The sequence below is a fragment of the Scyliorhinus canicula genome, chromosome 12 (assembly GCF_902713615.1).
Source record: "Scyliorhinus canicula chromosome 12, sScyCan1.1, whole genome shotgun sequence".
NCBI classification, from domain to species: Eukaryota; Metazoa; Chordata; class Chondrichthyes; order Carcharhiniformes; family Scyliorhinidae; genus Scyliorhinus; species Scyliorhinus canicula.
Window position 1 is genome coordinate 113,081,850 of NC_052157.1, and position 24,951 is coordinate 113,106,800.

The following is a 24,951-nucleotide window of genomic DNA, read 5'->3' on the forward strand; positions in this document are numbered from 1 at the left end:
GCAGTTGATGTGGTGTATCTGGATTTCAGTAAAGCGTTTGATGAGGTTCCCCATGGTAGGCTATTGCAGAAAATACAGAGGCATGGGATTCAGGGTGATTTAGCAGTTTGGATCAGAAATTGGTTAGCTGATAGGGTAGCATTGTGGATAGCACAATCGCTTCACAGCTCCAGGGTCCCAGGTTCGATTCCGGCTTGGGTCACTGTCTGTGCGGAGTCTGCACATCCTCCCTGTGTGTGCGCGGGTTTCCTCCGGGTGCTCCAGTTTCCTCCCACAGTCCAAAGATGTGCAGGGTAGGTTGATTGGACATGATAAATTGCCATTAGTGTCCAAAATTTCCCTTAGTGTTGGGTGGGGTTACTGGGTTATGGGGATAGGGTGGAGGTGTTAACCTTGGGTAGGGTGCTCTTTCCAAGAGCCGGTGCAGACTCGATGGGCTGAATGGCCTCCTTCTGCACTGTAAATTCTATGAAATCTATGAGAGGCCCCATTTATGTCATCTTTCAGACACACACTGTTGTTCCCTTCCAGAATTTTCTGGTTTTATTGCAAAATACACTATGTTTACTTGGTGGTTTAAACACTCACCGGATGCCACTGGCGTCCCGTGTTTGGACTTCTTTTTAAAAAAGTTTCGTTATCATCAGGAATAGTAACAATTGCGAAACAAGCCTTGATAAATAGGCTCACTGCCAGCCACAGAATCATCCTAACAGCACGTTGAAGAACATTGAGACCTATAGCAGTAAGTACTTTGCAATATTAGATTTTTCAGTGAGTTAGCTCTGCTGCCTCACAGTGCCAGGGACCCGGTTCGATTCTGGCCTTGGGTTACTGTGAGGAGTTTGCACGTTCTCCCTGTGTCTGTGTCCAGGAGCTCCTGTTTCCTCCCACAGTCCAAAGATTCGCAGGTTAGGTAGATTGGCCATGATCAATGCGTGTTGTTTTTTTTAATTCTTTTTTTTCCAATTAAGGGACATTTTAGCGTGGCCAATCCACCCACCCTGCACCTCTTTTTGGTTTGTGGGCATGGGACCCATGCAGACATGGCAAAAATGTGCAAACTCCACATGGTTAGTGACCCGGGGCCAGGATCGAACCCAGGTGCTGGGCGCAGTGAGTAAAAAGTCTACTGTAGGAATTTCGATTGGTTCAGTATTTGGAAGATGAAAAATGAAAAAATGAAAATCGCTTATTGTCACGAGTAGGCTTCAATGAAGTTACTGTGAAAAGCCCCTAGTCGCCACATTCCAGCCACTGTCCAGGGAGACTGGTATGGGAATTGAACCGTGCTGCTGGCCTGCTTGGTCTGCTTTAAAAAGCCAGCAATTTAGCCCACTGAGCTAAACCATCCCCTACTCAGGATCTCCTGTTTACCGGGTAATTATAGATATAGATATATAGATATTGGGTAACTGGTTTGAAACCACAGAACAAGGTGCATGTGTTATATTGTCCTGAATCAGACAAACTATTACTTTTAAAGGGAAGCAGCGACCAACATTAATTTAAAAGGAGAGCTCTTGGATTTGGGAATAACCAATGCTGATGATCTCGACTGGAGCTTGGGTTCCGAATTGTCCTCACTCTTTCCAAGGGCATTGTTCCAGCTCCTCAGCAGAATCAGAAAGTGCTAGAAGGAGTGCTCTTTTGGAGACCGCTGGACTGAATGGCCTCCTTCTGCTGTCCAGGGATTCTATGGAAATTGGTTGGACAATACATGGTAATAGGGGTCAGAGTGGAGGAAAGGGGGTGGGGCGGAGGACATTGATCAGGGTCACACATGGTTCAGTAATGGGGCAATTTCTGTTTTGAATTTATATAACCAATCTGAACTCAAGAACTGAGTAGATTACAAAGGGCTATTGGGGTACATATTATTAATTAATAAAACTTAGGGGCTATGAAAACCGGGTGTGTTTCATGTTAACGTCGTAATCTCGATCTCGCCCTCAATGGGCCGGAGGGAGGGCAGTCCCCAAGGCGGAGGTCAGCATCAGGCAAGCAAGTGAGATCCTGGTCAGTTGCGGTTTCCCCATGGCGCAAGTGTAGCCACCCCCCCTTTCCACCCACCCACACCCTACCACCCCCACCCCATCCACCCCCTTTTCCACCCCCACCCCATCCACCCCCTTTTCACCCACCCCCCATCCACCCCCCTTTCCACCCATCCACCCCTCCTCTACCCCCCCCCCCCTCCCCTTTCCACCCACCCCACAATCTGCTGGGGGATAATAAGTTGAGAAGCTCTGGTTCAATAAATGAGTCATTCTTTTATTTCCAGGCTGCTCCTCTCGAAGAAATGAATAATGCATTTGTCACAAATGTGACTAATGTAACATGTCTGTTGGATGAGACGTTCCTGACAATAATGATGCCTCCAGCACTTTCAATCATCTTCATTTTAGCTGCAAGCTTCAACAGTGTTGCCCTCTGGATATTGTGCTTCCATGTAAAGAAAAAGGCTCCCATTGATATTTTGATGACTAATCTATGTGTGGGAGACTTGGTCTTCTCACTTACCTATCCCTTAATAATTATTTACCACAGTAACAACAATCATTGGATATTTGGAAACTTTATGTGCAAACTTCAAACATTCCTCATCTATTTCACTTTGCTGACGAGCGTTTTCTTCCTGATGTGCATCAGCATCTTTCGATGTTACATGATTATCCAACCATTCCAGTCCCAACACAAAATAACAAAGAAATTCACTATTGTCCTGAGTGTCTTGATCTGGTTGTTGGCCGCTGGGTTCATGAGTCCAGCCTTCCTTAGAATCAATGTCTTTGAAATGAATGGAACACTTTATTGTATGAGTTTTAATCAACCAAATGTAACAAAGCAATTCCAGTCTTCCACCATTCTATTATTTATTCTGAGCTTTGTGATTCCATTTGGATCTCTACTTATGTCCAGTTTACTCATCCAAAGGAAATTGGCCAATTCTACAGCAACATCGCGATCTCAAAGAGGCCAACATGCTGTCAAGATGGTAACAGTGATATTGTGCATCTTCGTCATATGCTTCCTTCCTGCAAATATAATGCGTCTCACGCTGTCTGTTGTGGATCGTAATGACTGTACCCTTTTACAAAGGCTTGGAGTAACTTACTACTGTTGTGTTTTAGGCCTTTATCTCAACAATGTCCTGGATCCTATAGTGTATTTTTATGCTGGCACCAAATACAGGTCAAAACTCATCAATGTTTTCAGATGTAAAAAACACCATATAACCCCTAGAAGTGCTCCGCCCAGCGATGAATCACAACTGTGATGCATTAATGAAAGAGCCATGTTCTTGTAATATGTTAACATGGAACCAGATACACTGCAAAGGAATGTAACTTTTGCAACAATACCAGAACTTTAGTTGCACCTTTAACCTGCAGATCAGGTGTTTAGGCTAAGGCCAGTTGTCCTGTCCCCGTGTTTCATGACCAACCTCCTGGAATATTCATTCCGAGGAGGAAGTTCTTGCTGTGTCCTAGCCACCATTCTTCCCTTAACTAACATTATCAAAAACAGATGACATGGCCATTCTTATTGGCAACTTCTTCCTCTGTGCACAGTATTCACCCAATAATAATGGCAGAACTTTAAAACTGAATCATTATGACTCACTTTGAAAAATCTCTGAAAGATGCATCAATATATACATATGTCTCTATATATATATGCAAGTTCTTCACACAGATGCTTTATAGTATACCAATGTATTTCTGAAGTTATTTTTGATCAATGCATCTATCTACATAAATAAAATTAGTGAATCCAGCGTATTTCCTATCTGAAACTGTTGTTAGGAAATAGAGCTGGTTTTAAAATCTATAGTTGCATTGTGGATATTAGAAATAAGCTATCAGTTTAAGTTTGAGCTTAATTTGTGTTTCTGATTTAATTTCTTAATTTGTGTACCACGAAAAGGTTAAAACCTCAGTTGGCTTCACATTAATCAAAGGTGGCTATATGTCTATAGGTTTTAATTTCACTTTAAACTGTGCAATCAGGACTAGATTGAGAGGAGTCCAGTTAAAGACAGCTGAAAGGTGCAGACCTGGAGAAGCCAGACACCTGAAGTAAGCCTAAGGTTGGTGACACCTTAATACAGCCTGTGAAGCAGTGGTACTCTGTTGGGATGGCCGGGTACCTGAAAGATGGTGTGGGAAGCTTGAATGTGCGTAACAATCCAAAGCAGAGGAATACTGAAAGGAGAGGTTGAAATCCTGGAGGTGGATCCTTGGTGAAGGCATCCTGTGGGAGCAGATTTCAAAGTGTGTCCTTCGGGAGTAGAGCTTGGAAACACTCGTGTGGAAGCCAGAGTTCCAATGAGACCAGTTAGTTCACATTGTGACAAGCACCAGGGAGAATTTGATGAGAAGTCCAGAGCTGCTGTGCTGGGTGGGAACTGTCACTTGGTTTCAGAATGTGGTGTGTCTGACCACAGTTCACCGATTGGTTTACATGGACTGTGTACTTACTGAGAACATTAGAATACAAGATGTTTTGCAACTTTTGTAATCCTTATAAATCTGTGTATATCTGTAAAGGTATAGTGGGAGTGGAGGAATAGTGTATTATTGTTAATCTTTTCTTGTTTAATAAATGATTTATTCTTTTGTTAAAAGTTAATCGGCAGTCCTGTGACTTTGTTCATCCATGTACCTAAACAAAAAATAGACTTTATAATCTATTTTTTTTTAATAAACAATTTTATTGAGGCATTTTTGGCATATAAAACAGCAACATTATGCCTTAGTGTACAAAAAGCAAATAAGACATAATGCAAGCATTGGCTCCCCTCTCGCAAGAGACTTTACAATCTATTGAGCAAAGATCTGGCTCTGGGACCTGGTTGCCCAGTGGTAGCATCGGCTGGGATTGTAACACTGCGGTTTCAAAGGTATCACAGTAGCAATCGGGTGAAATCAAATATGCTACGGATTAAATACGGAAGAATTGAGTGATATTGCAATTTTAATATAGATAATGCGTCATTGAGGACAAGTTAATTAAACAGTAAGGGAATATTAGAGCACACTCTAAGCCATGGTATATAAGAGTTAGGAGGCTCGATTGAATGTTTTGGGGCCTTGAGAAGATTTTAAATGGAGGAGAGATGGCAAGTATTACAGAGAGCCTTTCGAAGGTAGAACAAAAAGGCTGAAAACTGGTGGGATGAAAAAATGCTTCAAAAATTCACTCTTAAATTGCTTAAATCTAATTTTAAGGCCATATCTTCTTTCTCTCTCCGTGTCTGCGTGGGTCTCACCCCCATAGCCCAAAAGATGGGCAGGTTAGGTGGATTGGCCACGCTAAATTGCCCATTATTTGGAAAAAAAATTAATTGGATACTCTAAAAAAGAAAAAAACAAATATCTTCTTGTTCTGATAGGAACAGGAGTAGACCATTCAGCCCCTCAAACCTGCTCCGCTATTAATAGGATCATGGCTGATTTGGCGTTCCCCACGTCTACATTACTGCCCTTTCCCCATAACGCTTGATTCCCTTACTGATTAAGAATCTATCTCTCTCAGCCTGAAGTATTCACAAGGACTCTGCCCCCACAGCTCTCCGTGGCAAGGAGGTCCAAAGACACTCAATCCTCTGAGAGAAGAAATTCCTCCTCTTCCTCAGTCTCAAATTGGCACCACTTTTTTCTGAGACTATGCCCTCTGTTCCTCGACTCTCCCAAGAGTGGAAACATCCTCTCAGCATTTACCCTGTCAAGCCCCTTGAGAACCCGAAATGTTTCAGTGAGATCGCTCAAATTCCATTGAGTCCCAACCTTTGCTCATAAGACAATCCCTCCATACAGCGATCATTCAAGTGAACCTTCTCTGAACTGCCTCCAATTAAATAATATCTTTCCTCAAGTAAGGGGACCAAAACTGCTCACAGTACTCCAGATGTGGTCTCACCAGTGCCTTGTACAGTTGCATCAAGACTTTCCTCCTCTTACACCTCACTATCAATAGAAAACATTGTTTCAGCATCTATTTTATTCTTTCATGGGATATGGATGTCACTGACTAGGCCAATGATTGTTGTCCATTCATAATTGCCCTTGAGCCACGTTCTTGAATTGTTGCAGTTCATGTGGTCTCTCTATTAGATCCTATCCAGCTTGTGCCAGCTGTCCCTGAAAACAATTGTGTGATACTTCAGAAGAATACACCTTCTTGCCAATTACTTTTCTCAAGGGAGATGGGAAAAGAGGGTGCAAAGGGGAGATTTTCCACGCTACGTGCTGTAATATCAGGGGTTCAGATGTAGTTAACTGTAACGTCGGCGGATGTTTCATTATTAGATTAAGAGCGGGCAGCATGGTGGCGCAGTGGTAGCACTGCAGTCTCACGGCGCTGAGGTCCCAGGTTCGATCCCGGCTCTGGGTCACTGTCCGTGTGGAGTTTGCACATTCTCCCCTTGTTTGCATGGGTTTGGCCCCCACAACCCAAAGATGTGCAAAATAGGTGGATTGAACATGCTAAATTGCCCCTCAATTGGAAAAAATGAATTGGGTACTCTACATTTATATTTTAAACAAATTATTAGATTAAGATCAACCTGTGTCATTACAAGCACGTCAGTGGGAGATTACATTAAGGGACTGAAGCTGTAAGCACTTGCTTCACCATCCCACTATTTGGTGAACCTCAGTGAAAAAGACAGGTGAAGGTATTGAGGTAAAGATCTGACCAAGATACTCGGCTACCTCTTTATTTTTTCAAAATAAATTTAGAATACCCAATTCTTTTTTTTCCAATTAAGAGGCAGTTTAGCGTGGCCAATTCATCTACTCTGCACATCTGTTTGGGTTGTGGGGGTGAGACCCTCGCAGACATGGAAAGAATGTGCAAATCCCACACGGACAGTTACCCAGGGCCGGGAATGAACCTGGGGCCTCGACACCGTGACACAGCAGTGCTACCACTGCTCTACCGTGCCGCCCAGCTACCTCTTTGTTGAACATATTTCTGTTTCTATTAAAAGAAGCACCACCTTCAATTGGGGCCTTTTTTACAAAAATAAATTATTTTTTTTCCAATGAAGGGGCTATTTAGCGTGGCCTATCCACCTAGTCTGCAGATCTTTGTTTTTGTGGGGATGAAATCCACGCCGTCACGGGGAGAATGTGCAAACTTCATACAGACAGTGACCCAGGGCTGGGATTCGGACCTGGATCCTCAGTGCCATATGCAGCAGTGCTAACCACTGTGCTGCGTGCTGCCCTCTCAACTGGGGCTTTGGCAAACTGGTTCTCTTCTGCCCTGTAGCTTGAAATATAGAAATGTTTTCCCTTTCTCGGCTGACATTTTATTGCAATATTAAGGGAGTGCAACACCTTTGGAGGTGCAATCTTTTGGATGTGACATTAAATCTTGGTTTCACTTGCCTATTCTGGTTGATGCAAAATAACCCATTTTAAAGAACCGCCCTCCCTGAAGCACTGTCTTCCGCATTCTCGCTACCTTACCTGCACATACAAGCAACAAAATCAACTGTTCAACACCCATAAAAAATACCTGAGACAAAAAGACCAGTAAGTACTGGAATAAAAATAAAAACCGTGACAAGATATGCATCTTTACTACCAGCACCCGGCTCGCCAATGATAAAGGAAGGCTGTTCCAATTTGACAGATCCGCCTTAACCTTACCCACCAGGCTTGTAAAGTTCAACATGCGGAGCAGGGCTCAGTCCCGGGCCACCTGCACCCCAGCTACCTGAATTGAATCCCCCCAAGTAAGCCCCTATCCCGGAGAAGAAAACAAAAAGCACTCGCTCTTTTCCAAATTCCAGCCCCGTTTTATCCCAGGTCATGGAACACAGCTAGAAATACACAACACAAGGTCATCTGCAAACTAGGCCATCCAATGTTTCACCCCCCCCCCCCCCCACTATCCCCTTACACTTATTCAAACACCACAGCGCAATGGTCAAGGGCTCTATTGCCAACGCAAAAAAGAGTGGGTGTCACGGGACACCCCGTTTCGTGCCCCTATGTCACTGAAAATATCCTAAATTCACCTCATTCATATGCACACACCTTCGGCTCCTTATTTAACAACATAACCCACACCACAAACTTAAGCCTAACTCCATCACTCCAACACTGCAAACAAGTAACTCCACACTACTCGATCGAACGCCCTCTCCGCATCCAACGCCACCACCATCTCTGGCTCTCCCTCTCCCCTCTGATGGGGAGAGCACCACGTTTAACAAACGGTGCACTTCCGAGGACAGCTGCCTAACCTTTACAAATCCTGTCTTACCTTCCCCAATCACCTGTGGCAGGCACTCTTAAAACGAAAGCGCCGCCAATACCTGGGCAAGGATCTTGGCATCCACATTGGCAGCGATATTGGCCGATAAGACCCACACACCACTGGGTCCATATCCATATTTAGCAAGAGTGAAATAGATGCCTGGCCCATCTTGTCCGGAAGTGCCCCCTTAGCCACCACATCCTCAAACATCCTCACCAGCAACGTTGCCAAACTATCCAGAAATTATTTATAGAACTCAATCGGCCTCGATGCTTTACCTGTTTGCATCTTCCTTGTTGCTGTCCAAACCTCCTCAATCCCCAATGGCTCTTCCAACCCTGCCCGCTCTCCTCTCCTACTCGAGGACACTCCAGGCCCCCCAAAAAGTCCCTCATATCCAACTCATCCCCAGGGGGCTCCAGCCCATGAGTGGGACCCAGACCTGCCCCTAGTCACCATCAACCAGCTACCCATCTTCCCCTCCCCAGAAACCACCCAACTACTTCCTCTCAAAACCATGCTCTCCACATACTCCTCATTCTCCACTCCATTCACACCTCCCAGCCCCATCAAAACCTGCCCACATGGGCTCGGCTGGCCACAGCCCCTCCCCCCATCTTGCTCATGTTCACCACTAACTTAAGTTTGATAGCAAGGTCGTTCCAACAGAGCCCCCTTCCTCCACAAGCAACACAAAACAGTTAGTTGGCACATCGCAAGATTCCCTCTAACCAACTGAACAGTTACCCAAACATGGTCATAGCTAGTTGATTCCAGATCTATGGTTGATTATTGCTGAAAATGTTCCCATCTCAGTGAGGTTCCATTGTCCAAAATTATCCTGTCCAATGGCTTGATCCCCACCCAGTTGAATACACAAGTGATTACAAATGCTACTGTTCAGTTTTTAAAAACCAAACCAGTGTTTTAAGTCCAATAAATAAAAAGTCATTTTCGATACAAAGTATTGCATCGCACCAGTCACATCTTGCTGTTTGCGAGAGATTGCTGTATTTCCTTCATTACAATAGTGACTTCATAAACTTACTTCATTGGCTGCAAAATGCCATGCGAAGCACTATATAAGTACAAGTTTTCAGAGGGTTTTTTTCCAAATGGTTTCATCATCGTTGAGTGATGTAGCTACAATTGCCAAACAAAGTTCTGTGTTCATTAATTGCAGCATTGTTATGGGTGTAAGGTGAAGCACAAGGAGAACACAGTCTGGTAAGTTGATAGAATTTTGTCATTTCCATCAGAATTTTCTAAATAGCTTAATGTGTTAATGTTCTACCACAAAGAGTACCAAAGGAAAATGAGCATCAAGGTTTTAGATTCAATACCCAAACTGTGTCACGTTAAATTATATCTCAGTTCACAGACTTCCAGTGGCGGCTATGAGGGAGTAAGTCACGCATTTGGTGGCTCTCGCTCAGGTCAGACTTTAAGACCTTTTCCCCCGACTTTTTTGAACTTTTGAGCACTGGAGTGAAAAACAACAGCACTCTAGATCTGAAGTTGTATGGACTTAAGGAGCAGAAGGGAGTAGAAGGCGAAGAAGGGGCTGAACAAAGTTGGTGTGGAAGCTCAAGTGGGAGGAAAGATGGACGATGATTGGACCACGGAACGGACGGTCCAGGCAGCACTGGACAACATGCTGCAGGTCATGAAAGAGAGCTTCGTAGCATTGAAGCGGGATTATTTGGAACCCCTCCAGAAAGCGGTGGAGCGACTGGACCAGAGGCTGGATGCTCAGGATAAGAAGGTCCAGGCACTGGAGAAGACAGTGGAAGAGCAGGCGGATTTCCAAACGGTAGCTGACGTGGAAATTAGAAAGTTGAAGGAGCAGCAGGCAAGGCTGATGGACAAGCTGGAGGACCTGGAAAATAGGTCTCGCCGGCAGAATCTGAGAATCATTGGGCTCCCGGAGGGGGCTGAGGGAGTGGATGCCACGGCATATGTGGCAGACATGCTGCAGAAGCTGGTGGCGGATGATTTCTTCCTGCGTCCGTTGGAGCTGGACAGGGCACACAGAGTGCAGGCGAGGCAGCCACGAAGGGGGGGGGGATGGTTGTCAGGTTCCATAGGTTCATGGACAGGGAGCAGGTTCTACAGTGGGCCAAGAGCTCGAAGAGCTGTTCATGGAACAACAGTGTCCTGCGCATCTACCAGGATCTGAGCCAGGAGGTGGCCAGAAGGAGGGTGGCCTACAGACAAATTAAAGAGATTCTGTTTAAAAAAAAAGTCAGGTTCGGGCTACTTTTCCCGGCACGGTTTTGGGTCACATACCGGGAACAGCAACATTATTTTGACGACCCGGAGGAAGCGATGGACTTCGCTAAGGGGCATGGACTGGTGCCGAACTGAGGACCCATGGAATCAAGTTAGAGTGTACTAAGGGATGTCTGCAGTTGTTCACAGATTGCCCTTCGTGTTAGCGATGTCGGTCGGCATGCTCTTTTACTTAAAATTGGGGGTGTTCTTGTGTTTGTCTGTTTGAAAGTTTTAAAAGTTAAAGCCAAATTCATAGTTGAAGTTTAAGTTATTGGGTGCTGGGGGGCTGTTCGGGTTCTTTTGCTATTTTTCTGGGAATGTGGGGAGGGGGTGGGTGGTAACGCCCACCTCATTACACAGTTTGAATTGCACTATTGTGGGGGCGAGCTTTGTTCTTTGTTTGTTTTCTCTCTGTCTCAGTCCAGAGCGATTGCTCGAACAGGGCTGTTCTGGGGAGGTGTTGTTGATGGGGGGGGGGGGGGGAGGAGGAGGAGAAGAAGAAGATGATCTGCTGACGAGGGAGGGAACTGAACCAGGTAACAGGGAAGGGGTCGGGGGTGGGAGCTGCCAAGAGGCGGACCAGGGGAAGCGCAGCACCTGAGCAGGGGGTGGGCCCAAGAAGGGGGATGGCTGATCGGCATTGGGGGGGGGGGGGGGGGGGGGGGGGGGGAGAGGGGGGGCAGTGTGCCCTCCAACCAGACTGATCACCTGGAATGTTAGAGGATTAAATGGGCCGGTCAGGAGGACGTGTGTTTTCGCGCACTTAAGGGCTCTGAAGGCGGATGTAATGTTGCTGCAGGAGACACATTCGAAAGTGGCGAACCAGATTAGATTATGGAAGGGCTGGGTTAGCCAGGTCTTCCATTCGAGGCTTGACACTAAGACCAGAGGGGTCGCAATCATGATTAACAAACGGGTTAAATTTGAGGCGGACAGCACAGTTGCAGATGGGGGTGGTAGATTCCTTATGGTCCAGGGCAAGCTTGAGGGGGTGAAGGTGGTCCGAGTGAATGTTTACGCTCAAAACTGGGATGATGTAGATTTCATCAAAAGGCTGCTGGGGAAAATCCCTGACTTGGATTTGCACAAGCTGATTATGGGTGGGGACTTTAATACAGTCCTCGATCCCGACCTGGACCGGTCGTGCTCCAGAATGGGCAGGCTCCCAGCAATGGCAAGGGAACTGAGAGGGTTCATGGAACAAATGGGGGGGTAGACCCCTGGGGAATCAGCCGGCCGACGGGGAAGGAGTTCTCGTTCTATTCACATGTTCACAAGGTTTATTCTTGTATTGACTTCTTTATTATGAGTAGGGACTTTTTGGAGGGGGTGAGGGATACAGAATACTCGGCGATCACTATTTTGGACCATGCTCCACATTGGGTCGACCTGCAGGTCTGCAAAGAAAGTTATCAGCGCCCACAATGGAGGTTAGAGGTGGGATTGTTGGCAGAGGAGAGGGTATGTGAGAGGGTGGGGAAATGCATGCGGAACTATATGCAGGTCAACGATACAGGGGAAGTCTCAGCAGCGGTGCTCTGGGAGGCGCTGAAGGCGGTGGTGAGGGAGGAACTGATCTCAATCCGAGCCCATAGGGACAGAACGGACAGAGCAGAGATGGACAGACTAGTGCAGGAGATGACACGGACGGATAGGGAATATGCGGACTCGCCGAGGGCAGAGCTACTTAGAGAACGACGGAAACTGCAGGCGGAGCTGGGGTGCTATCCACTGGGAAGGCCATTGAGCAGCTCAGAAAGGCCAGGGCCGCAGTGTATGAGTATGGGGAGAAAGCCAGCAGAATGTTTGCACAGCAACTTAGGAAGAGAGAGGCGGCCAGGGAAGTAGGGACGGTAGTGGACGGGGCAGGGAACCGGGTTGGAGACCCACAGGATTGAACAGGGTATTCAGGGACTTTTACAGCAAGCTGTATACCTCGGAACCCCCCACGGGGCCGGAGGAGATGAGGCGCTTCTTAGATGGACTGACCTTTCCAAAGGTGGGCAGGGGTCCCGATTAGAGCTGAAGAAGTAATGGGGGGCCTGAAGGCCCTGCAGTCGGGTAAAGCCCCGGGGCCGGACGGGTATCCAGTGGAGTTCTACAAAAAGTTCTCGGGTATAGTGGGGCCGGTACTGGTTAGGGTGTTTAATGAGGCGAGAGACAATGGGGTGTTACCCCCGACTATGTCACAAGCCACCATCTCGCTGATATTAAAACGGGATAAAGATCCGGAAGCTTGTGGGTCCTATAGGCCAATCTCTCTGATTAATGTGGACGCTAAACTGCTGGCCAAGATCCTGGCGTCCAGAATCGAAGACTGCATACCGGACATGATTGTGGAGGACCAAGCGGGGGTTGTTAAGGGCAGGCAGCTGGTAGCCAATCTAAGAAGGTTACTCAATGTGATTATAATGCCCCCGGAGGGCAGAGAGGTGGAGGTAGTGGTGGCAATGGATGCTGAAAAGGCTTTTGACCGGGTGGAGTGGGACTATTTATGGGAGGTACTGGGACGGTTTGGGTTTGGAGAAGGCTTTGTGGACTGGGTTAAACTGCAATATCAGGCCCCGGAGGCTAGTGTAAGGACGAACAGGACGGCATCTGAGTATTTCAGACTACACCGCGGGACAAGACAGGGATGCCCCCTCTCTCCACTGCTGTTTGCGTTGGCCATAGAACCGCTGGCAATTGCTCTGAGAGCGGCAAGGGGATGGAAGGGAACAGTCACGAGGGGGGATAGAACACAAGGTCTCGCTCTACGCGGACGACCTGCTTTTGTATGTGTCAGATCCAGCAGCAGTGATGGACGGGATTATGGAAATCCTAGGGGAATTTGGCCGGTTTTCGGGCTACAAGTTGAATGGGCAAAAAGAGAGATGTTTGTGGTGCAGGCGATGGGTCAGGAGAATAGGCTGAGGGAGCTACCATTTAGGCTGTTTGTGGAAAGTTTTAGGGGTTTAGGGACACAAGTGGCACATGACTGGGGCAAGGTGCATAAATTGAACTTGTCTAGGCTGGTGGAGCAAATGAGGAGCGAGTTTCGGAGTGGGATGTGCTCCCGCTGTTACTAGCGGGGAGAGTACAGACAGTGAAGATGATGATCCTCCCGAGATTCCTGTTTATTTTTCAGTGTCTCCCTATTTTCATTCCCCGGTCCTTCTTTAATAGAGTCAATAAAATTATCCTGGGATTTGTCTGGGCGGGGAAGTCCCCGCTGGTAAAGAGGGGGATGCTGGAACGGAACCGTAGCGAGGGGGGGGACTGGCGTTGCCGAACCTCAGCAACTACTACTGGGCAGCTAATATAGCCATGATGGTGGGTATGGGGTCGGTTTGGGAGCGGGTGGAGGCTGCTTCGCGCAGGGGCACCAACTTGGCCCTGGTCACGGCTCCCCTGCCATTCCCGCCGGCCAGGTACTCCACCAGCCCTGTAGTGGTGGCGGCTTTGCGGATTTGGGGCCAATGTAGGAAGCATGCGGGGGAAGTGGGAGCGTCGGTATGGTCCCCAATATGTGACAACCACCGATTTGTCCCGGGGAAGATGGATGGCGGGTTCGAGCGTGGCGAAGGGCGGGAGGTGGGCGACTTGTTCCTGGAAGGCAGGTTTGCGAGCATTAGGGCGCTGGAGAAGTTCGGGATGGCGAGGGGGAATGACTTTCGGTACTTGCAGGTGCGGGATTTCATACGTAGACAGGTCCCGTCCTTTCCATGCCTTCCACCAAGGGGGATCCAGGACTGGGTAGTTTCCAGGGGTGAGATAGGAGAGGGGAGAGTCTCGGATATTTATAAGGAGCTTATGGGAGCGGAGGATACAGGGACCGAGGAACTGAAACTTAAGTGGGAAGAGGAGCTTGGTGGGGAGTTGGAGGGAGGTGAATGGGCAGACGCTCTGAGGAGGGTAAATGCAACCGCAACATGTGCCAGGCTCGGCCTGATTCAGTTCAAGGTAGTTCACTGGGCCCACTTTTTTTTTTTCTTTTTTTAAATTTAGAGTACCCAATAATCTTTTCCAATTAAGGGGCAATTTTTAGCGTGGCCAATCCACCTATCCTGCACATCTTCGGGTTGTGGGGGTGAAACCCTCGCAGTCATGGGGAGAATATGCAAACTCCTCACGGATAGTGACCCAGAGCCAGGATTTGAACCCGGGTCCTCAGTGACGTAGGCAGCAATGCTAATCACTGTGCCACTGTGCTGCCCCCACTGGGCCCACATGGTGGTGGCCCGGATGAGCAAATTCTTTGAGCTGGAGGACAAGTGTGCTAGATGTGGGGGAGGACCAGCGAACCATGTCCACATGTTCTGGGCATGCCCAAAACTCAGGGGATACTGGCAGGGATTTGCGGATGTCATATCCTGGGTACTGAAAACAAGGGTGGCGATGAGTCCAGAGGTGGCGATTTTTGGGGTGTCAGAGGACCCGGGAGTCCAGGAGGGGATAGAGGCCAACGTTGTGGCCTTTGCTTCCCTGATAGCCCGGCGACGAATACTGTTAGCCTGGAGGGACTCAAAGCCCCCAAAGACCGAAGTATGGCTGTGGGACATGGCAAGCTTTCTCGGCTTGGAAAAAAAATCAAGTTTGCCTTACGAGGATCACTATCGGGTTCGCCCGGAGGTGGCAACCATTCATCGACTTCTTCGCGGGGAACTAATCGTCGGGGGGGGGGGGGGGGGTGGTAGAATAGTGTAAGAGTGTGGAGGAAGAATAGGTGGGTCTATTTGCGTGAGAGGTACTGTTATTTGCACTATGTTTTTTGTAATTGGTATCTGCACACTAATGTAAATTGTTATTGTTTGCAATGCCAAAAAATACCTCAATAAAATTGTTTGTTAAAAAAAATGATCTCAGTTCACCAGAAGTGGGAGGATTTCATATGACCAAAGTACAACTGGGCTGGGGACAGATAAGAGAATATCAAAAAACATTTGCAATCCCTGCACCAAAGATTTCTTTCAGTGAGCCATACGTGAGGCAGAGAGGGACAGAGAGAGGGATCGGGCTACAGTGTCTTCCTTAACAATCACTCGCAAATGAGTATGATGTCCACCTAAGAAACTCTGTTACTGGTCATGGGGTCCTGGCATGGCGGATGAGCCCAACCTTAGAGCCACATCTTCAACCAAACTGTGTCTCTTCAATCAGGAGGTTTCCTCCGGGTCGGTTTCTTCTGAGCAAGGCTTTCCCAGGGGATTGATATATATATTGCATTTATCGAGGTAAGCTTTCAGGGTCTCTGAGGGATTTCCTTTATCCTCCTCTAGTTCAGGTGCCTTCCTGAGCTGGATGCAAATGATTTACTTTGGCTATCGGGACTCTGGCATCCTAAACACATGGCTGGACCAGGGAGTTGGCTTTGGATGATCATGGTCCCAGTCCTGGTGCTCTTGGCTCCTTCAAGGACGCTAATGTTAGTACGCCTGTCCTCCCACCTGATGCAGAGAATCCATCTCAGACAGCATTGTGGGCGTCAGTGACTCATAGTGAATAGAAGTCTATCCCCAGAAATGGACAAGAGAAGTCAATAAGTAAAGAGTCAGAGATGGGCTATGTGAAGGTAAGGGAAGGGTGGAAATTGGAAGCTATTCAATTAAATTTTCCAGTTCAGGGAAGAGCAGGAAACAGCATTGATACTGTTGTCAATACACCAGAAACAAAGATGGGGGGAGGTTCTGCTGAGTAGGACTTGAACTAAATAAGAGTATTCCACTCCACAAAGATAAGCATAGCTGGAAGCCATGCAGGTATCCACGGTAACTTTTTTTTATTTGGATGAAGTGGCTTAATAGAGAAGTTGTTCAAGTTAAGCCAGACAGAGGAAGGTGGTGTTAGACATTTAGCTGCTGCTGTATAAAGAGTCAAAGGTTCTGCTCCTTTTCTCAAACGCCTGTATTTAACTTTAACAGACTCTGCACAAAACTCTGTCATCACATCACCTGACACAAAGGCCACCTGAAGCCCCATTACATATCAGTGTCAATTATTAGATACTTAACACGAGACAACTAATTGGAATGTCTCTTAACCCATTACTTAACAGGTGGTGGTGCATGGGGACTGGTTGGGCCTTTGTTCAATGAAGAAGTGGAGAACTGTTAGATCATCCTGATGGGCGTGAAAATGTAGAGGGACTGGACATCCATGTTGAAGAGGAAATGATTTCGAGCCGAGTGAGTGCAAACTGTTAAACAAACAAGGGGGCGAATGGCACGTGGCATAGTGGTTAGCACTGCTCCCTCACGGCACCGAGGACCGGGTTCGATCCCGGCCCTGGGTCACTGTCAGTATGGTGTTTGCACATTCTCCCCATGTCTCCATGGGTTTCAACTCCACAACCCAAAGATGTGCAGATTAGGTGGATTGGCCACGCTAAATTGCTCCTTAACTGGGAAAAAAAAATAATTGGGTACTCTAAATCTATTTTTAAAAAAGAAACAAGAGGTCATGAGAACATGAGTCGTGGATGGGAAGAGACTGAACAAGGGAGAAAAAAATAAATAGGAAGAAAATACTGGCCTCGCCAAATACTCAAATGTCAACAACACAGCAATTTACATTTACATAACTTTTTTTTTTACAAAAAAAGCTTCTCGCCCTGTTCTACAAATGCATAAGGAAAAATTCAGCATCCCATTCAACACATCCACAAGAAAATAAATTAAGAGATGGATAAATGTGTGACCAAAAGAGTGGATATCAAAGGAGCCTGTTGAATGGAAGAGGCATATGTAGAGTTAAGATGGCAATTACACTTAGCTTGCCATTCAATAGAATGCAAAGATTCTGGCCGTCTGGTTCAGCATAAGACAAAGCCTGGAGAATCGATCAAGGCAGTAGCACAGGCCAAAGACTTTGTGGTTTTGGTTTTCTCAAATTGGCTTGAAAGAGACTATAAAACTCATTCAAAACTGCTTGCCAGGCGAGCAATGCGACAGCACAGAAGTAGCAGCAAGGTCAAGCGGGGTGATAGAGCAATCCGTGAGCTAACAACCTGTTACTTTAATCTGACAAAAAAGATGGCAAACCACTTAACTCCTGTTGAGGACAAGTCAACTTTATCCAGCTCGCCTTTCCCTCAGGAAATGTATTCCGACACCCTGGGCTAGTGCGCAGTCAATTCCAGCCCCACTTGACCCGGAGTCACAACACAAGTGAATTAACCAATAGTTCACTTTTTAAAAAAAATATAAATTTAGAGTACCCAATTCTATTTTTTTCCAATTGTTGTTTTTGTCCAATTCAGATACTTCAACCAGCTCCGTAATTAAAGTTTACCCAGGTGTCTTTATTTATGCGGAAAATGGGCAGCATGGTGGCACAGTGGGTTAGCACTGCGGCCTCACGGCGCTGAGGTCCCAGGTTCGATCCCGGCTCTGGGTCACTCTCTGTGTGGAGTTTGCACATTCTCCCCTTGTTTGCGTGGGTTTCGCCCCCACAACCCAAAGATGTGCTATCTAGGTGAATCGGTCACTCTAAATTGCCCCTTAATTGGAAAAAATGAATTGGGTACTCTAAATTTAAAAAAAAAATTCATGAGAAGAACAAAGTACAGACACAAATATAATGCAACACACTTTATTAAATACAGTTAACCCATAATTTACCCACTCTACATACAAGAAACATCCAGGATTTGACTATACTACCCGCAAAGATGGTTTGGTAAGCTGCAGGCCCAATCCCCAAGTCCCTCTGGTTCCTCTTTGCGAAGGTTAATCTTGCTGCCTGTTTCTTCCTTGCATGCATCCTTCCTTCCTTCTTTCTGGACTGGTCAAGGTAACCTCACACACCGAGTCTTTGCTGCTGGTGTCTCCGAGATGCCTACCTTTATCTGCCCTCTCACCCCGCCTTTCCAGAAACTTCTCTGGCTTCCGTCCAATGAGGTTTCGGGAGGGGGTCCCAGCAGCCAATGGTCCGGTTGATGGCCGTTTGACAGGCAACCTGGTGGTGTGGGCTGCACATGGCCTGTTCCATATAAGGCAACAGTAGATACTCTGGGTGACAGAAAGTGTGGCTCGATCTGGGCCACGGACAATACACCTGTGCATTTGAAATTGAAATTGAAAATCGCTTATTGTCATGAGTAGGCTTCAATTAAGTTACTGTGAAAAGTCCCTAGTCGCCACATTCCGGCGCCTGTCCGGGGAGGCTGGTACAGGAATCGAACCGTGCTGCTGGCCTGCTTGGTCGGCTTTAAAAGCCAGCGATTTAGCCCAGTGAGCTAAACCAGCCCCATACCATTTCAATGGGGTACGATGATCTCCTGCTGGGTCTCAATAGAGTGCGCTGATCCTTGATGGGTGATTGAATGGGACAGGCCCAGGCATGTTCTGTCAGCTTGTCTGTTGGTTGTGTATTTGACTTTGGTCAAGTCTGGATTCCAACAGACTTCCTAAGGTTTGACTGCAGCATAATTAAAATGCCCAATTCATTATTTTAGGATATTGAATTTAATCAACCTTAAAATAGGCCCTGCTTATATCAACACACAATTAAGGGGCAATTTAGTGTGGTCAATCCACCTACCCAGCACATCGTTTAGGTTGTGGGGGCGAGGCCCATCCAAACACGGGGAGAATGTGCAAACTCCACATGGACAGTGACCCAGAGCCGGGATCAAACCCGGGTCCTCGGTGCCGTGAGGGAGCAGTGCTAACCACTACACCACCATGCCGCCCAAACCAATAATTCTTAGAGAAGCACCCAAAGTCTTGGGTCCTTGGCTGCCAATAATTACAGTCACCAGGTTTGTAAAAGTAAACAATTTTTAAAAATTGACACAAGAACTGTAAACAAATACAGCAAATACAACTGGTTAACTATTATCTAATTTCTAATTCCACACTTCAACTTGCACTCACCCCCACTCTCTACACACAGTCACAAGACAGACAAACAGAGGGAAAGAAAGGGGTAAAATAAAATCACAAGTAAAAAGGAAAAAGATTTTTTGTTTCAGATGGATGTTTCCAGCACCTTACTCCTCTTCAAACTCTACTTACAGTCTGAGGTGTTACTGTAAATTCATAACTACAGCACTCATAGACTTGCTGGAGAGAAAGAAAGAGGGGACAGAGAGAGTGTGTGTCTTTGTTTGCCGCCTGTAAGGTTTTCCTATAGATTCATGTATTCAGTTTCGCTGCAGTTCCAGAAATACAGCACTCATAGCCTTTCTGGAGAAAACGCAGAGAGTCTTTGTCCTTTTGCTTCCAGGAGTCAAACTGAGCTCTTTTGGACTCTGGATCCTGTTCCAGTGGAATGATTTTCAATCACCACCTGCTACCAGACAGAATACAGCCTTTTGGACCAATCCATTGGCACCCAGCCAATCAATCAAACTGAGCCCCAACCCAATTCTCTCTCTGGTGCCGAAAAGTTCCTGTTCAAACTACTCTCTTGTAATCTTGGAGTTCCTCATTCTCTTTGCTGCTTGACTTATGGATACAAGTCCATTCATCACTCATGGATCAAAATGATAACGGCAAAATAAAAGAAAGGAAAAATAAGGGAATAAAGAGGAAGGAGCCTTACAAATGTCACTGGAAAGAAAAAGTGTAAATACTGATAAGTTAACTTAAAACTATTAGTGTATTAATAAACCAATAAACATTTTTCATCTGCAGCAATGCTGATGAAGCTACAAAGATATATTGAATACACAACAGTACAGCAAGTGTTTCATGGGGGAACCATGTTTTGTTAAAACAATGTTTTTTATTTTTGCTTGCAATCCAAAATTACTCTGTACACTTATCGCAATTTAGAAATTGATATTCTAATGCAACATATGTACTCTCGTCTTGCAGAAGTAGGGTGCTTCGGCTGAAGAAATGGGCAATTCATCAGTTACAAGTGCAATTAATACAACATGTCTGTTCAATGAAGACTTCCTCACAACAATGATGCCTCCGACTCTTACAATCTTCTTCATTTTAGCAGCAAGCCTCAACACTTTCTCCTTTTGGATATTGTGCTTTCAAGTAAAGAAAAAGACTCCCATTGATATTTTGATGCTCAATCTGTGTGGATGTGACTTGCTGTTTGCCCTCACCTACCCCTTTATGATCACTTACTACAGTAAGGACAATCACTGGATATTTGGAAACTTTATGTGCAAACTCCACGCATTCATCACCTTATCCAGTATGTTGGCAAGTGTCTTCTTCCTAGCATGCATCAGCAGCTACCGATGTTACATAATCGTCAAGCCTGTACAGGCTCACAACAGAATTACAAAGAAATATACTATTGCTCTCAGTGCAACAATCTGGTTGGTGACTTGTGGTCTCCTGAGTTTGATCTTTCGCACGGTCAACGTTTTTCAATTGAATGGAAAATTGCACTGCATGAGCTTCAATGAAGCAAGTATATCGGAACATTTACTGCCATCAACAATTCAGTTATCTGTTTTGGGTTTTCTGATTCCATTTGGATTCCTGCTCGTGTCCACAATATTAATCAGACGGGAATTGGCCAAACCCACGTTAACATCTCAATCGCAACGAAGGGGCCAACATGCTACCAAGATGATGGCCGTCGTGTTGTTCATCTTCACCATCTGCTTTCTTCCGACAGTTTTGTCACGTTTTCTGATCGCCACTGTGGATCGCAGGAACTGTTCACTTTTCCAAAAGCTTGGCGTAGCTTACTATTCAAGCCTTCTCTGCCTTTATCTCAATGGCATTCTGGATCCCATTGTGTATTATTATGCTGGCACCAAGTACAGATCAAAGATCACCCAAGCCATGAAAAGCTGGAAAAGCTTCAAGAAACCGATGGCTGCCAGCAGCAACCTGAATGTTAGTGAATCAAAGCTGTGACACGCTTCTGAAAACTGCGATGGATTTGGAACATGGTGACAACTAGCCCAACAAAAGATTGTTGCAGCTTCAAAATTCACTCATCGTCGATTTCTCGAAGTTATTTTCAGCTTTGTTATACCATTTTTAAAAAAAAACTTTTGAAGTGAATCATATGTATTATATTAAACATTTAACATCTGCATATTGCTCCGGTCTATAAATCTTCTATTCAATTATCATTGTCCTTGACTCAAAAAATTTTCAGTTGTCCCATACAATAAATTCTGTATCAGCGCAGTTCAGCCATCATACTATTGAATGGCGCGGCAGGCTCGAGGTGCCGAGTGGCCTACTCCTGCTCATAATTCTTATGTTCACATCATCAGTTTTCCCCATCAGCTGTGTCTTCATCCTTTACAATTGTGGGATTATCCTTACAATCACAGGATTTAGTCCTTCAATGGTACAACCCAAGGATCCTAACAATGAAATGAATCTTTGCGTTTGCTGGATATAATTCTCTATTGTCTAATTCTCCCATCTTCCAAAGGCAGACTAAGGTGCACCTGTCAACTGTCAAGTAAATGGGCTTACTTCAAGATGAAAAGAACACATCACTCCTTGTAACATCAAAAATAACAAAATACACTAACTTTGCTCAATGCAAAACAGAGACACTTCTACAAGCCAACAGTTGCAGAAGACAAACAGAGAAACTTGGGAGTGTTCTCCAAGCCTCCAAAGAGTCCAAGAAACATAGGTGAGCAGATACATAGGCAAGTTTTTGGGAAGTGCAAAAGTAATAGGTAGTGATAGGGCGGCCTAGTAGCACAGTGGTTAGTACCATTGCTTCACAGCAGAAGGGACCCAGGTTTGATTCACAGCTTGGTGTGGAGTCTGCATGTTCTCTTGGTGTGTGTGTGGGTTATCTCCGGGTGATCCGGTTTCTTCCCACAACTCCCGAAAGACGTGCTTGCTAGGTGAATTGGACATCTGAATTTTCCATCATTGTACCTAAACAGGCACCAGAGTGTGACGACTAGGAAATTTTCACTGTAACGTCATTGCAGTATTAATGTAAGCCGACTTGTGACTCCAATAAAGATTATTATTTCAATGATAGTGAGGGATTTCAACTTCCTCGATATTCCCATAACTTCCCGTAACAGCCTCCTCGAACAGGCGCCGGAATGTGGCGACTAGGTGCTTTTCACAGTAACTTCGTTTGAAGCCTACTTGTGACAAAAAGTGATTTTTTTTTAACTGGGTAAGCCAAAGTGTGAAAGGTTTAGAGGGAACAGAATATTTAAAATGCATTCAGGAGCACCTTTTAAGCCAGTACGTAGAAGGACCTACAGGAGAGGGGATGGTCCTGGACTTAATTTTCAGTAATGAAGCTGGGCAGGTTGTTGAAGTATTAACGGGGGAACATTTTGCAGACAGTGATCCTAACTCGGTTAGATTCAAGATAGTTACGGAAATGGACAAGGTTGGACCTGAAATCAAAGATCTAAACTGGGGGAAGGCCAATTTTAAGAATATCCGATATGATTTGGCCAGAGTGGACTGGGAGTAGACACTTTTAGCTAAATCTGTGATAGCACAATGGGACACACACAAGAAGGAAATAGGGAGAGTGCAGGGCAACATGTTCCAATCAAGAAAAAGGATGAGACCAACAAATTCAGTGAACCCTGGATATCAAGGGATATACAGCAGTGGATAAGGAGAAAACGGGAGGCTTATAGCAGATATCAAGAGCTCAATACAGCAGAAGTCCCAGAGGGGTATAGAAGGAACTTGAAAAGGAAATTAGGAGAGCAAAAAGGGGACATGAAAGGATACTGGCTGGTAAAATAAAGCAAAGTCCCAAGTTGTTTTCATTTGATCATAGAATTCCTACAGGGCAGAAATAATAATAAAACTTAGTAGTGTCACAAGTAGGGTTACATTAATACTGCAATGAAGCCATGCCCGATAGTGGCGATCTTCGGGGTTTCAGACCAGCCAGATCTATTCCTGGGGAGGAGGGCGGACGCCCTTGCCTTTGCCTCCCTGATCACCCGCCGTAGAATCCTGTTTGGCTGGCGGTCAGCAGCAGACTGCAGACTGGCTGTCCGACCTCTCGGAATCTCTCCAAATGGAGAAAATCAAATTCGCCATCCGAGGACTCAGACGACGGCTTCCACAGAACATGGGAGCCATTCATGCAATTGTTCCAGGACCTGTTTGTGGCCAACAAACAAGAGGAAGAATAGTCGGGTGACCAAGAATCAGGGGAAAATCGACGGGAATCGTGGGAAGGTAGAGAGAGCTACGGGTTCGTTATGGGGGTTTGTTCTCATGGTTTTACGCTCATTTCTTTTTCTTGTTAATTTATTGTTTTTGTATTGGAGGGGCGGGGTTACTGTTTTTCTCTGTTGTGATAAAATTTGTTGTTGAAAACTTGAATAAAAATTATTCCAAAAAAAAAATAAGGCCCAAAACCAAATTGTAAATAAATGCCTATAAACATGTGCCTCGGCCATATTGGGGAATGTAAAATATGTATGCCAGTTAAAGGGGACGGCCACAGTTGTTATTATGAAGATGCTTACCTGTAAATATACATGTTAATTTTTGCGTGTTTTTCTTTCTAATAATTTGTCATTTGTTGGATATAAAATATGAAAACTCAATAAATAACATTTCCAGAAAAATAAAATACTGCAATGAAGTTACTGTGAAAAGCCCCTACTCACCACATTCCAGCGCCTGTTCGGGTACACAGAGCGAGAATTCGGAATGTCCAAATTACCTAACCGCACATCTTTCAGGACTTGTGGGAGGAAACCGAAGCACCCGGAGGAAACCCACAGACACAGAGAGAACAGGCGGACTCCACACAGACAGTGAGCCAAGCCACAAATCAAACCCAGATCCCTGGTCCTGTGAAGCAACAGTGCTAACAACAGTGCGAGATGACATTTGGCCCATGAAGTCTGCATCGACACTTCGAAAGACCATCCTAACTAGGCCCATTCGCTCGCTCCGTAACCTCACTCTAAGGGGTAATTTGTCAACAGCCAATCCACTTAACCTGCACATCTTTGGAATGTGGGAGGAAACTGGGGGAACGAGGGGATACCCACGCAGACATGGGTATGTGTGGAGAACGTGCAAACTCCACAAAGACAGTTACCCGAGGTCGGAATTGAACCCGGGTCCCTGGTGCTGTGAGGCACCATTTAGAGTACCCAATTTTTTTTTTTTTCTCCAATTAAGGGCCAAATTAGTATAGCCTGCAACTTTGTGTTGTGGGAATTAGACCCACGCAAACACGGGAGAATGTGCAAACAACAGACCGTAACCCGGGGCAGGGATCGAACCCTGGTCCTCAGTGCAAAACAGCAGTGCTAACCACTGTGCCACCATGCTGCCCTGATGCAGCAGTGCTAACCACTGCTACAGATTGACTGTAACATTAAAGAGATTAACATCGACAGAGAGCAAGTTCTGAGTAGCCTGGCAACTTAAAGGTAGCCAAATCTTCAGGGCCACATGAATAGGTGGCAAGCTAGCATAGTGATTGGCACAATTGTTTCACAGCGCCAGGGACCCGGCT

The 24,951-nt window shown here is 45.8% G+C and overlaps 2 protein-coding genes across 2 annotated transcripts; both read left to right on the top strand.

Annotated features, from left to right (window-relative positions):
• The first annotated feature begins 699 nt into the window (after positions 1–699).
• On the top strand, positions 700–4,635 carry LOC119975282 (P2Y purinoceptor 1-like). The gene is made up of 2 exons (XM_038814996.1): positions 700–745; positions 2,285–4,635. Exon 2 carries the CDS (start codon positions 2,303–2,305, stop codon positions 3,278–3,280), a length of 978 nt encoding a protein of 325 aa, XP_038670924.1. The 5' UTR covers positions 700–745; positions 2,285–2,302; the 3' UTR covers positions 3,281–4,635.
• A 16,055-nt stretch (positions 4,636–20,690) lies between these two features.
• Positions 20,691–21,365, top strand: LOC119974322 (hydroxycarboxylic acid receptor 2-like). Its single transcript, XM_038813094.1, has one exon. It carries the CDS (start codon positions 20,691–20,693, stop codon positions 21,363–21,365), a length of 675 nt encoding a protein of 224 aa, XP_038669022.1.
• Positions 21,366–24,951: the final 3,586 nt, after the last annotated feature.

Bases quoted from the DNA above. Each gene is read 5' to 3' on its own strand.
- LOC119974322 (XM_038813094.1), top strand. From the start codon at position 20,691: ATGTTGGCAAGTGTCTTCTTCCTAGCATGCATCAGCAGCTACCGATGT.
- LOC119975282 (XM_038814996.1), top strand. From the start codon at position 2,303: ATGAATAATGCATTTGTCACAAATGTGACTAATGTAACATGTCTGTTG.